The sequence below is a fragment of the Cucumis sativus genome, chromosome 2, assembly GCF_000004075.3.
Source record: "Cucumis sativus cultivar 9930 chromosome 2, Cucumber_9930_V3, whole genome shotgun sequence".
Taxonomy (NCBI): domain Eukaryota; kingdom Viridiplantae; phylum Streptophyta; class Magnoliopsida; order Cucurbitales; family Cucurbitaceae; genus Cucumis; species Cucumis sativus.
Genome location: NC_026656.2, coordinates 2,289,327 through 2,304,422, shown reverse-complemented (window position 1 = coordinate 2,304,422; position 15,096 = coordinate 2,289,327). Strand labels below are relative to the sequence as shown.

Genomic DNA, 15,096 nt, shown 5'->3' with positions numbered 1-15,096 from the left:
GTTCAATGAGGTTTCATCAAAATAATAGAATAAGAGAAGAAGAATAAGTTGATGTTACATGCAACTTTTGAATTTTAAAATCATATAAAAGACAAATTTACATAAAAATTAATTATTGACAACTGCGAGGTAAAATTATATATATCGTATGTAATTTCAACTACGAACATTTTAGATTTTGATATATACATATGTTAATTAAGTTGCTATTGTTAATCACTCTTTTGTACAATCTGAGATCAAACAAAAACACGTGAAGGTATTTGTTTGTTTCCAATTAAAAAGTGTTGTGGGGTTCTAAAATATGTTTATTTTTTATTCTTTTGCTTCTTTGGAGTGTGTGATGTTGTATACTATACAACCATGTGAGTTGAACTCGAAACACATTACAAAACAAAGTCTTTCAAATTCTTGTTTTGGGTTGAAATTTGCCCATAGATTGATTTGGGTGGGATGATTCTGTCACCAAAGATGTCCACAGGACGGAGTTGGGTGGGGTGGGGTCGGGATGCCATTCTTCGTCTTTGTCTCTGTCTCCATCTTCGATCCCCATTTCATTTCTCGTATCTATGAAATTTTCCTACCTTGGGGATCAAAGTCAAGATTCCACACAGGATTTTTTTCGTTATTTTTTTTGAAAAAAGACCTAAATCATTAACATAGAAAAATTATAATTAAACAATTAAATCTATCACTAAATTGTTTATTACCGTTAGTTTTATATGACAATTTGAATTTAAAGATAAACTAGTCAAATTTTAACTTAAAAAACTAATCAAACTTTTTAGTAGAAAGAAATAGACATAAACTAAATTATTCACACATATAATCAAACTTGAAATTGAAAATTATTATTTATATAGTAATATTAACATAACTATACTAAATAAATAAACTATAATCAGAGCGAGGACAAGGTCATAGATTATATTTCCTGTCCCAGTCTCCGTTTAGCTCAAGGAAATTTTTTTTCCTCATTCTCCACCTAATTAAGGAATCTCCATCCCGTTGAACATCTCTACCAGTTCCATTGAAATAAATCATCATTCATTTTTATATCTCTTCAGAATGAGACTACAAAATTGAAACAATAAATTTAATTCGTGCATATATTATCTTTATCTATCGTAAATCTCACCAAATATCAAGTCGAACTAACATTAGTTAGTTCACTTAAAAAGAACATGCATTAAGAAAAGTATCGGTGCATAGTGGAGTTAGGCTCAAAAAGATTTTCTTACAAATCTATGTGATCTTTTGGGGTTGGACTATATGCATCACAATTAGGTCAAAATGTTTTTGTTCATATTTTTAAATTTCCATCTTTAGTTGTAGATTTGGAGCCTAAAATAAAGATTGTTGAAGAGATCCATCAAAATAGATTTGAAAACATAACATCTTTTATACATTACTATTAGTGGATTTTACTTTTATCATTTATTTATTTTTCTAAAAATAAATTATTTAACTACATCTTGAGAATTTTGTATATTTAGATTCTTATTGAATAATTTAATTAATTCAAAGATTTAAAATGTTTAAGAACTCTAGAAATAAAAATAAAATATTATAATTTCAAAGACTAAAACAATATATATTTAAAGAAGTCCAAACAAATTGAAAGAAAAAAAAAATAGGTATATTAGTCGGATTCAAATTATTTGCATTTTAAAATGGTAAAATAAAGAGAAAATAAAATGAAATGTATATTTTTCTTCTTTTTAATTCAATACACTTTGTTTACATTGTGTTTAACACATGTGAAGTGAAGAAGTTGAGTAATTCCTTCAAATTCGAAATACTTTTTTTTTGTGGTTGTACCTTAAACATTAGATCTTAATTCTTATTGGTTTCTATACTCTTAAAATGTTCATTTTAGTCTCTATACTTTTTAATTTTGGTTCATTTGGTTGTTATATTTTAAAGTTGTTTATTTCGATTATAATTAATGTTTCCATCGATTCATAATAAAAAAATTAGAAAGTTTTATCTGGATGGTTGAAGATCGAAGTGGTGTAAGGATTATGATTTTTTTTTTTAAAGAAAAAGAATATAAAGAGTATATTATTATCATTTGAAAAGTATAAAGTAGAAAGAAACCTAAAGGCAATCCCACTTCTCAAAATTACAACTTTCACAATATCAAGATATACCTAACATCACCATCAAAGTACAAATTCCATTTGTATCTCTTAAGAATTGAAACAAAAAAAGCAAGAGAAGAAAAAGCAAAGAAGAAAAATACTATTTTGACACAATATTGTCAACAAAATTTACCCTAAATAACCTTTTCTTTATATTGTCCTAAATTAAAAAATTCTTCATAATGAGATATATAAGAACACGTACTTATAGATTAACTTCTAGTGACTATTGTTTTGTCTCTCGTATTAAATCAATTTAATGAAAAATTCAAGTTAGAAAATTTGAACTATCTTCCTTTCAAAAAAAAAAAAAAACTTATATAATATTCCCTTACTAATTTAATTTATGATTTGAATGTCGTGTAAATCGAATGTTAAGCTCCACCACTTAATCCACTTTTCTTTCGAATTTTCATCACTTTAATGATAGTAAAATTCAAGTATTACTTAGTCACTTATAAAACGATTATTTTCACAACTATACTTTTAGGCCAAACCTAAAACGAATATGAACGAACTAAACTCTTACGTACAAGAACGTACTTAGAATAATAATTTTTTTCGTAAACAATTAAAGAAAAATAAAACTTTCCTACAAACACGACTACTTTTCGTTTAACGTGTAATAAAAAGAAAAGAAAAAGAAATAATTTCCATTTCTACATAAGATGGTCAATAACCTAAATTAAAGGTAAGACTAAGATGTATACATTTTAAATATTAAATTCCCTATCTTTCTTTGTCACATAGAGACGTGCGTGCATATATATTTATATATATATTAGTATTACTTATCGAGTCAAATTTCTTAATTACTTTATAATTATAAAAGGCTTTCTTTTTCAAATTTTAAATTTTAATTATTTGCTTGAAAAGTTGAAGTTATTTTATTAAGATTTGGTCCAAAGTTGTTGATTATTATTATGTTTAATTAATCTTTGATCAATAGTTTATTTAGGTATTGAACCTTCTCAATGGTTTCCTTTTTAAAGTTATTCCATATGGTACTTATTGTACAATAATAATCATTGTATTTAATAATATATTTGATTTGCATTAGGTTAAAGTACATCCATGATCTACTTCATTATATTTGTTTTGTTTTAATATTATTTCTAGTGTGACAATAATATATATAACATAACCCTTACGTGCAAACAAGGGTACCGAAATACCGTACAATCAATGACATAATCGAAGTTATCATAATTAACAATATTCTTTTTGAAACCATTATCATAATTTGAAAATTCAATGGTGCCTTTTCCTTTTTAGCAAATTGAATGATACCATTTCTGTATCAAATTAATAATCTTGGTAGGACTAATGGTATTAGTATTATTATTATTATTATTATTATTATTATTATTTTGTAATGGTGGTATTTGCTAATTTAAAAGCAAAATCAGTATCTATGTCACGTTTCTTCTCTTCTTGCTTACTGATAGGGAGGATATGAAAAATCCATGAAAACCCTATGTTGAACACTTCTCTTCTTGCTTACTGATAGGGAGGATATGAAAAATCCATGAAAGCCCTATGTTGAACACGACTAACGTCCTAAAACAATAGTTTGATTCATAAACCTTTGATGTAAGTAAAATAGGTCTTGTTTATTCATTAAGGTAATATCCTATATTGGTGATGATGTGACTATGATTGTCAATATGGGTTTATGATATAAAATATTATATTATATACAAGTATGTGAATTATGATTCATATCACAATGTGGACCAGAGGCAATGCCACCAGTGTAAATGAGGTTAATGTGTGGACCATAAGAAAAGGTGGAATGATCTTTCTAGGTGATGTGGATAAACATTATTGTGAGAAGAAAAGTGTGTGTGCATGACCACATAAAAGGAAGAATAGGAAAAGCAAAGGTCTTTTTGAGAACTTGGCCCTTCACAGCCTATTCAGCAAAATAAACTTTTTTTTAATCTTTAAATGATAGACAACTAAAAAACCCAAAAATGAAACAACAGTTTCATCTTTGATTCAGTGGGACCAAAACAATCAATCCTTACCAGCTTTTTAGAAACTTTTTCTATGAGGTTAAAATCTGAAAGAAAATGGTGGAGCTTGATAACTTTTAAACTAATCAAACTCATTGGTTCATTGTAAATTAAAAAACATAACCATTAGATAATCAACACGAGGATATACAAGGTTCACTACCAATGTGTTAGTTACATCTACAAACAGAGCGAAGGGAGATGGTAGTTTATTACAAAAATTTATATTAGAAGTGTCAACGAGATAACTTGCTTAGTCGCTCAGAATGTTAGATAACCAATGCAAGCATTATAGGCACGATACTCGGTGTTCTAAGGCTTTTCTTTTGTGTGTGTGTTTGGGGAAGGGTGAGTCAAGAGCTGGTAAATGTGATATATTTATTTGATTTGATTCAAGTGTATAGAATACATAAAAGAATACAAGGAGTGATCTTACATTGCTATATATGAACAGCATCAACTGGGAGAGAGATTGTTCTATGGAGGGAGCTTGGAAGCAACGAACCATTGCAGGCATTTTTAGCAGTGACAACTTTATCCACAATAGAGGACTCCACAGCCTTGCGATTTCGAGACCTTTGCTTGGGCATGTCTGTACTGTAACAGCTATTATTGATATAAACATGGCTATCAGTACTACTTCGGTTCATGTCTCGACCAGAACTGTCAAGGATTTGGTTGTGGTTGCCTCTAGGAGTTGCATTTTCCATTTTTTGTTGTCTGTCTTCAGAACTTGAAGATTTTGAAGAAAGATTTAACTGTTGATCTCTGAGCTTGCTTAATTCTAATTGGTACTTGGCCTTAATCCATCTCATTTCTTGTTGGACATCAATCTCATTAATATCGGGAGGAGAAGGGGTTTCTGAGAAAGAAAGAGAATTCATCAGGCTCCTAAGCGTACGTCTCGTATTAGGAGCAGTTTTACTTTCCATGATAATTTCTTTTGTGTCTGTGTCTGTAATTGGTCGGTCTGTTTTCTCGTAATCTTCATCTGAATGGCTTTGTCGTGAGCTCATTGAACTAAGTTCACGGCTTTCATGATGTCCCCATATTTCAGGATAACTCAGCCCATCAGGATGGCTCGACACATTTGGTGCATCCTCTGCTGTATGATGCTCTGGCTCGTCAGCATGATACATTATCTCCTCAAAACGACCATGCATAGAAGCATATCGATGTCCACAACATTGAGCTACCTCTGAGTTCTTTCCATCATGATTTCTCAACATAAGACCATTTGAAGCACTGTTGTAAGTAGAAGGAGCACAATTATGACAATAGCTTTGGTTTGCAAAGCGGGGCGTTTCCTCAATTCCCGGACCTGGCCTCCATTCAGGCACCAAGGAAGCAATTTCTCCATCGATCATATCAGCAATTCTTGTCACGTCTTGATCTGTCATATCTAGCTCCGCAACCATTTCTGTCGCAACACTCAATGCTGTATCTGTCTCGACATCAAATGGAAAATAAATGTTCCTGATACGCCCTGCAAAACAAACTGGTTTAAATTTGATATTCGATAGCAGCCAGATGATAATACATTGTGTGATATGTAATCAAGAAAAAAGTGAAGACATTTCAACCTTCTTTATCTGCAATTCTAAGTCTTAAGAAGATGCCACCATCTTCACTCATCTTCCCTTTAATGCTAATATCAACATCCTCAGAATGTTCACCTTCACAATACTCAAAAAGTTCAATTCCATTATCAATTGGATGATAACCAGATTCACTTGAAGCTTCAAAGCTGTAATCATATGGATATCCAGTACAAAAGGAGCTGTCACTTCTATGAAGTTCTAGATAAGGCTGTCTTATAAGAGGGCAAACATCGTCCAATCCTCTTCCATAATCGACAGGTCTTAGATCATATTCGCCATTGTCAGTTCGAAGAAAAGGGTCATTCAAAAGCTCTGCTGCCGAGAGCCGATATGAAACTGTAGCCAAACACTTATCGATGAACTGCCGCACTTCAGGATCCTTCACTTTGTACAAGGCATCTGGTTTTTTCCCCTAGAAATCTATAACACATCAATCTTGAGCATACGAACACATATACAAAACATACAAATAGTGAGGGAAATCTTCTTACAGATATGACTTTCTTATAGATTTGAGCGGGATGTGTGCATTCGCTGTATGGATATTCGAAAGTTATCATCTCCAGAATGCACATTCCAAATGAGTATATATCGACTAATTCGTTGTACGCCTCTGCATACACTTCTGGAGCCATAAACTCAGGGGTCCCTGTGAATTTATAACACTGATTACGAAAAACTCTTACAACTTTCGCTCTTTCCAAAAGAAACATCTCAGATCAGAAATATCAATTGCCATCCAAAAAAAAAAACAATAATAAAATCACCAATAGCATGAGCAAGGGATATTAGGCTCGCGGTTGTAATAAGCTAGAATTTGTAGAATCTAGATTTGTAAAGTCTTTGAATTATGTTAAGGTATAGATTAAAGAAACAAAGTTGAGTTTATGCAACCAATGTTTACTTTTCATCCCCTTTCATGAATTCATTTCTTCTTTTCCATTACTGATGTAGAAGAAACCAACCGTATAGGCCGAGAGGTGGTTTCGAAGCACGAATTTAAGTAGTTCGTGGGATTCGCAAACCTGTAGTTTGAGATAAGCAATCCCACATAACTTGGCTTCACACACTCAGGCTATACAAATCCAACCTGTAAGCCAGACAACCCCTGAAATGAATAGAGTTTCAAGAGAGGATGGAAGAAATGGTTTGGCTTCACAATCTTAAGTTACACAAATCCAAATTGTACGCCGAACAAGCCCCGGAGCAAATAGAGCTTTCTAAAGAATATGGAGCTAAAGATCAGAAATCATACCCACACAATGATCAGCATGAGATTTCCTGAGGATTGCTGCAAGTCCAAGATCACCAATCTTAACTTCCCCTTGATTCCCGTTAACAAAGATATTGTCACACTTGAGATCTCTATGGATTACAGGAGGCTCATGGCTATGCAAATAATGAAGCCCTCTCAAAATCTGCCTGCACCAATGCTTCACTGCTCTAATATTAACTCTCTTATGTTTCAGCCTATACCTATGAAACAAGAAACCACCAAAATTAATCAAAAACCCAACACAACCTGACCAGAGAACCACTAAGATAGCCAAGAAGTTACAAAAAACCATCAATGTTTTATAGAACACTTACTGTCTAAGAGTGCCGGAAGTGAACATTTCAGTAACGAAATTGATGTTTCTATTGGCAATATCAACCCAAGAAGTATAGAATTTCATAATATTTCTATGCTTCAATGTCTTCAAAAGATGAATCTCACAGTAAAGTCTTTCCAGATCTTCAGGACTTTGCAAGAAATCATAAAGTTTCACTTGATTCCAAGCCACCTCAATTCCTTCATATTCATCAAATGCTCTGTAACTACAACAACCCAAAACAAACAAACAAAAAAAAACCCATTAAAATGCTTCAGAAAGAGATGCAAATTTCAAGCAAAATGGCAAAATGGGAAGTCCATAAGATGCAAAAAGAATCAAATCCCTACACTGTTTTTGAAGCCCCTTTTCCCAAAATTTCATTGTACTGCAAAAAACAACAAAACCCAACATCAGAAAAAGGGAAACAAAAGAAGAGACAAGCTCAGAAAATGAAAACAAGAGAGAAGGCAAATTACTCTGCCATATCTGCCAGTGGGATCAACTTCAACAAATTCAGAGCAATCAAGCTCAAGATCTGAGACGACACCATCCATTTTCTTTTCTCAAAAATTTCAACCCCAAAAGCCTTTGATTCTTCTTTAATATGATTGAACTTGAAAAGGGTTGTTGTTAAGTTCCTAAAAAACACACTACACAAGGAAGGGAAGGAGAGAAAAGGGTGATTTTATAAAATGAAACAATATATTTATTTTTTCCATAACCCTTTTAGAGTGACTGAGTGAAGAAGATGAAGATAGAAAGCAAAGGGGAAATAGAAATAAAAACGAATTATTATAATAATTGTTCAATCGAGAGAGAGAGAGAGAGAAAGCACGTTAATCCACAGGCAAGAACAGTGGTACCCTTTGAAAGTAGGAAGAAAGAGCCAGCCAACCACCACTTCCCAGAATGTGACAATTATAGAGAGAGAGAAAGAGAAAATAAATTAAGAAAAACATATAGAAAAATAAAAAAATAAACTAAATGAATTAATAAACTACAATTTAAAGCATTTTTCATGGCAGGCAAAATTGAGAGTGAGGGGTTAGAATTTGGAATAAATGGTTTCAAATTTACAAACTAAATTATTATAAACTAAAGTTTAACGAATAAATTGTCATTATCACTAAAGTTTCGAGCACATGGATTCCTAATTTATCCCACGTAGAGAAAGTTACTATAATCTAATTAGTTTTAGGTCCCCTGCTAGTTATTATAAACTAACTAGTTTGTATCTTAAACACCATATTGTTACCCAAACTAAAATAATCTCAATCTTAAATATAATAACCAATACATGGCTTAAATCTCTAATATCAATTTTTATAAAACTTCTTATCTATTTAAGTTTGATAAATAAAAACACTTATTGTTTTCCTTTTTAAAAAAAAAAAAAAAGAAAAAGATTCCCACCATAACCACATTCAATTCCAACTATCTTTTTGTAAGAAGAAAGTTTCAATTTTGTTTTATACATATTATTTGATAGCAGTCTCCAACAAGGAAAGATTATAAAGATTATGCCAAAACATCCCCTAAAAGAAAATTTTATTTTATTATTGGCATTTTTCATACTTTTTTTCTTTTTTCAATGTGATGACTTTTTCAAAGACATAGAATTGTAAAATAAAGATTGCCAATGAGAATTCCAAGAAATATAAACAAGAAAAAAAGAGAGACAAATCCTTATTTTCTTTGTCACAATGGTCTTCTCTTTGCAGAAACAAATCACTTGTGGGTCCTAATGTGAAAAGATCCCTTGAAAAAATGGCCAACCTTTTTTCCCCTCTAGATTAAAACGGGTTGATTTAATTTTCAACCTCGACATTAGTAATACAAATGTTAAATATATGTACTTTATGACTGTCCGTTAATATTGAAATTGATCGATAATAAGTTTTTCATTTCTTAGGTGATTTAATGTATTCATTAATTCAAAGATTAAACAAGAAAAATGAGTTATTTAAGTAACCTAAACGATAATATTTAATGTTTTTTTTACTATGAATTACAAATGTTACTATTTCATACTCTTCTTTTTCTCTTTTTGTCACGTTATAGTATGCACTTAAAATACAAACTATTATAATCTAGACTAAAATAGTTTGCATCTTAAACACAAAACTATTATAATTTGTGGATTATAATAATCACGTACCATTAATAACTGATTTGATGCTACAAACTCCCTCTAATAGTTAAAAACACTAAATTAGAAAGTGGATACAATTTTGAGGACCAAAACCGAACTATTTTTTGAAGTATTGATGATTTGAGTTCATGCCATTTCAGTATAGAACTTCTCCTATTGGCTCTGACCTTTAAGTCAAAAATTCAATTTTTCCTCGTCACATTTTTGTTATAAAAAAAAATCAAACGTTGAGTTTTGGCTTCTTTTTTTTTTTTTTTTTCTTTTAAATTTTGTTTTTGAAAATAAGGCTCGAGTATTTTTTTTAGGAAATTTGTTATATGATTATTTTTTAAAATTTTGTTTTTGAAAAAGTTCCATGGTTGGTTTTGTTTCTTATCTTTACTTGATTTTAAGTATTTTTATTGATTGCATTTCGTTATAAATTTGAGAGATCAGTTACACAATCTATTAAACATTAAAGTTTAGTTTAATAAAAGTTAAGTTTTAAATTGAAAACAAGTACATTAAACTAATTATAAGATTAAAAGCAATGTTTTTTTTTTTCTTTCTAATAGAATCATTAAATAAGAACTATATATTGATGTGAATAGAATACGAACACATTGATTTTGGTAAGTTTCTTTCTATATCAATAGATTTTATGATCTAATTTTCTACATAATTATTAAAATTGATATTCTATATTTTCTATCGTCGGATGGAAACGAAACACTCTCATTTTCAAATAGATGAAAATTGACTTAGGAAGTCATCCATCTTGAAATATAGCTAAGAAAATTTGAGCAAATCAATTTGAATTTTTTTTTTAAAGAGCTTTGACATATTGTCTCTATTTTCTTGACAATACTTTTGCAATATGAAGAATATTATAGACATTTTCTATATAAAAAAATGTATTGAAAATTTGCATTTATAATCCCCTTTTAGAAAAAATAATTTTGAAAATTAGTAACACTATTTTAATTAATTAATTAATTAATTTCCATAATTACTACATTTTTCTACACCAACAAAATTTTCAAGCTGATTAAAAAATAAAATAATTCTACTCATGAGTAAATGAGGCTATAAAATCAATTTTTCTTCATTTATTTTATATGTAGAAATATTTTCAATTTCTTCTCCTAAATTAATACATACCTCTTTTCTACTAATTTTGTTGCTCATTTTGTTATATTTAAAAATATACCTCCTTAACAAAAATATCAATATGAACCTAAATAAATAGGTTAACTTATTTACTTTTTATAAAAAAAATTGATGAAGGTTGTTTTGAATTAAAAAATTATTGTAAAATTTACAAATATGATAAAATATCGCATAGGCATTAGTTTATTGCACTTTCATATATTTGGTTGTATTTAAAATTATTTTAGTTTATTTTAGAAAAATATTATTTTTTCTAAACCTATTGTACATGAGATGAACTTTTTTTTTTTTTGTTAGAAAAAAAGGAATAATGACTTCAGATTTAATTGAATTCATTACTTTGGGTAAGAAGTGTTTTTTAGATTGGTTGAAAGTTTAGATAACTTATGGAGTAGTAATGATGATGAAAATCTCAATTAATTATTGCCATCATTTAAACTCTTTTAGTGGACATAAAATGTGTATAGTTTTCAACCAATAATCCTTAAGCCTTTTTAGACATGCCTACAAATATTATATTATTGGCCACCAAATTACAAAAAATAAATTTCCTTTCACTTTCCCCAAATTTTCACGAGGGAATGATGAAATAAATCATGAAGTTATCATTTTAATATTTATATTCTTTGAAAAATTGTTTTGTATTGTGATTCCCTTCATTATTTTAGATGTCTTCATTAAATTATACAATTACCAAAAATTTCCTAACCACTCGGGTTGAAAATTTTTAATCGATGAAAAATAGGGATTATTTTTTTTCAAAATATTGTAATTAGGTTTAAAAGGTTGACGTGGATAAAAATATTATAAAAAATGAAATATGTCTATTATTTATATTATATTTACATTTTTAATTCGTAATTTTTTTACGATATAATTGATAATATCGATTCACTTATTATTAAATCAATGAAAACGTAAAAATACTGATGAATAGTTAATGTGATGATCGTGGTTGATAAGATTTTATTTGGTCAACTTTGTTCATGAATGAATTCAACTGTTTAATTTGAAATTGTATTTGTATAATTAAATGTGAAAGGTTTAAATTCATGAGGAATATTAGTTAATCAACTTTGTTGAATATAAAGTTGCACTAACATTGGTAAAAGAATTCAATAAACAATAATGTGAAATTAATTGGACAGTTTAATTAATCTATTTATTGGAAAATTCTAAAAAAAGAAAAAGAAAAATATTGAAACTATTTATAAAATGTATATCAAAATCTATCGAATTTATCGGTAAATCATTTAAATATTTTACGGAAATAGAAAATGTAAACAACAAAATTTCACTAATTTTAATATAATAAATACAATAAAAGTCCTAAAATGTTTATTGCAATACTCCTTTTACATTACTACCAATACAATTTTCTATCACTTGTTGATATTTTCATCGTTCTTAGTTTTGTCATCCACGTAATCAATACAATACTAAAACAAATAACAACTATTTAATCTCATTTACAAGAGTGTATAATATTTTGTTTAACAAAATACATGTTACTAGCGTAATACTTTATCGAGATTTCTATAAAATTGAGTTCTCGACATTTTCCTTGGTACCAATATTTTGAACGTAACCTAAATATCTATTAAATATGTATTTAGAAGAATCGAAGAATGAAGATGAAAACAGAAAAGGCAAGTATTCAAAGATTTTGAACGGAAAAAATGGATTAATTTTCAACAATAGAATAGTGAATATTGATGTAAAGATAAAAGAAGAAGAAGAAGAAAAAAGGCCCTACAAATAATTTAATAGGGTTTATATAATGTTCCCTAAGAAGCAACAAAAAATGGGAAAGAAGATGAATGAGGCATTTGTTTGGATTGGAGGTTAGGGTACACTCAAGTAATCCTTACTTGTACAATTCCCACTTTTTCCCTCATACCATTGTCTCACCCAATTTTTGTTCAATCAAACTTATTAAACCTTTCCTCTATTTGTCCTTTTCATTTGGGGTTTTCTTTTAATTATTTGGGCCCTTCATCCAAATTTTGCTTTGAACATCAATTAACAAAAACAATAATGTTTATGTAGCAATTTCTTTTATAAAATATAGCAAAATATTTAACTTTATCAACAATAAACATTGATTGAATTAAAATTTTATAAATATTTTTTTTAATCAATTTGTTCATAAATATAATAAAACAGCAAATTATTTACGACTTGTGAAACAAAATAAAAAAAATCTAAAAAGAAAATTATTTAATTTAAAAAGACATTTTTCTTTATACATTTTAGAAATGAAATTTTATCTATTTTCTTATATCACACTTTTACACAACACTAATCTAATATCCACTACTATAAAATTACTCTCTCGACGTTTTTAAACTATAAAAAATTATTATTTTTTACGATTTTAAAATCGTAATTGAAACCCGCATCAAGAAAGTTGAAGTTCTTAACGGTTGATAAAAACGTTAAGCATAGTAAATGTTAACGTTTTATAAACGTCAAGTATTCAAATTTTCATAATAATTAAAAACCATCAAATTTAAAGCGTTTGTTCGTGTCCAACTCGATTTATATGGCTTAGTTATATAAAAAAAAAAATGTTGTGAATTATTCAAAGATAAAATAATTTTATAATTATATTTATTGGTTTTTTTTTTCCATATGAATTTTGTTTTGGGGAATTATGAACTAAGTGGATAGATTTGTTCTAGAAGGTGTATTAGAATAATTAAAACCCATTATTCTCTATTAAGGACTCATCAAAGGTCTTTTAAAATCAAATTGATTTGTTCTCTATTAAGTTTTAAATTGAAGTATATTCTTCAATTCAATCATTGAAAAGATATTTTTGAAAAAGAAAAAAAAAAGGACAAGTTGATACCTATAGTTTTAGCCTTTCTAAATAAAAGAATAATAATAATAACAATCACGAAAGGTTATCGTATCAAATTAGATTAAATTTAATATTAAAGAAAATATTAAATTTAATATCATATTACTACTCTGACTTAGAATCAAACCACCGAAAATAAAAGTAAACCTTCAATCTATTGAGACTTAAAAATCTCATAAATTATGACAAAATTACAAACATTATTTCCAACCATTCTTTGTTACTATAAATCTTTAAAATAAAATTTAAATTTCGTCAATGCATTTAGTAGAGATTAGAAATTTATTAATGACTATTAATGATAGAATCTAAAATTTTGTTATACTAACTTGTAAGTATGTCCAACAGTTTTATTATTTACGTTTAAATTGATTTAATTTAATTTTTTTTGTTACTTATAAGCATTTTTTAAATAATTAGAAAGTCAATCCAAATTATCACATTAAATTGTGTAGAATTTAGGTAAGGACTATATGGATGTGTATTAGTCTTATTCTTTTAGTTTTCACAGTCAATTCAACAAAAGTTTGATATACATACACACATTATGCTCATCTCTCTTTTTTATTCTATGCTAATTAATTTCATGGGTGGGAATAGCTACCCAACCTTTCAAGCTATATACTAACCTTTACAAATCTCAAAACCTACTTTACACAATTCTATTACGTTTTAAATTGAAAAAACCTCGTCGAAAATTTATAATTGTATCAATTATACTAGTAAACGTTTATAGATAGATTATTTAAGAGTCTTGGTCTTAATTTCTTATGAGAGATATCGTCCATACATCTACTCTAATCGTCCGTTTTATAAAACCAACATTTGAAGAAGATTATGCATATTTTGATAATTCAACATCTTGACGTCAAATTTGTAATAGGAATGAAAGAACAAAATTGATTGGGTTAATTATGAAAAATTATAAGTTTAATTAATTAACTCAAATCATAAATTTCACAAAATATTGGTCGAAATGATACACTTACAAAAGTTAACCCTCAAAATTTAGGATATAAATTGATATTTGTCTAAAGAAAAAAGTTTATAATTTCTCGTCTCTCGTAATTGAGCCATCAATCTTAACCCTCGACTTCATATTTTATATTGATTTAATTTGATATTTAAAATTGCAATTAGCTAAATGAAATATTAATGATAAGATATGAAAAGTTTTAAATGGTTGATTTTAGAAAAAAAAAAAAACAGGTTGATATCTCAATTAAAAAACAAAAACAACAATTAAATTATCTATAAAACGTTATATCAATATTAATAGATATTTCTTAAAAATATATTTGAACCAACAAATAAGTACTCTAATCTTAATTATTTATATTATAGTGACATAATTAAGAGACCGACTTACTTAGAGTGAAATTAACAAAATAAACCTCTAAAACAAATCAATAAAATAAAATAAAAAGATTCATGGTGTGATGCTTACTTAATTAATTACAGAAATTTTTAATGAGAAAAAATAATGATAGGATTCCATTTCACATTTGGAGATCTAACATATTCCAATTGTTATAAATGTACAAAAGTCAAGAAAAGAATTATTTTAAAGT

The 15,096-nt window shown here is 28.2% G+C and overlaps 1 protein-coding gene across 1 annotated transcript; it reads right to left on the bottom strand.

The window, feature by feature from the left end:
• Window positions 1–4,523: 4,523 nt before the first annotated feature.
• On the bottom strand, window positions 4,524–7,918 carry LOC101219552 (probable serine/threonine-protein kinase WNK9). The gene is made up of 7 exons (XM_004139172.3): window positions 7,835–7,918; window positions 7,706–7,743; window positions 7,354–7,581; window positions 7,019–7,239; window positions 6,255–6,412; window positions 5,746–6,175; window positions 4,524–5,648 (listed from the first exon to the last, which is right to left on the bottom strand). Exons 1-7 carry the CDS (start codon window positions 7,910–7,912, stop codon window positions 4,603–4,605), a joined length of 2,199 nt encoding a protein of 732 aa, XP_004139220.1. The 5' UTR covers window positions 7,913–7,918; the 3' UTR covers window positions 4,524–4,602.
• Between the last annotated feature and the right edge of the window lie 7,178 nt (window positions 7,919–15,096).

What these genes read in the sequence shown, in the direction of transcription:
- LOC101219552 (XM_004139172.3), bottom strand. Translation starts at nt 7,912, where the DNA reads ATGGATGGTGTCGTCTCAGATCTTGAGCTTGATTGCTCTGAATTTGTT. An exon ending in ACTTCCGGCACTCTTAGACA is followed by an intron (nt 7,240 to 7,353) that starts GTAAGTGTTCTA and finishes CTTGTTTCATAG; the next exon opens with GTATAGGCTGAAACATAAGA. An exon ending in TAGAATTGCAGATAAAGAAG is followed by an intron (nt 5,649 to 5,745) that starts GTTGAAATGTCT and finishes TTTGTTTTGCAG; the next exon opens with GGCGTATCAGGAACATTTAT.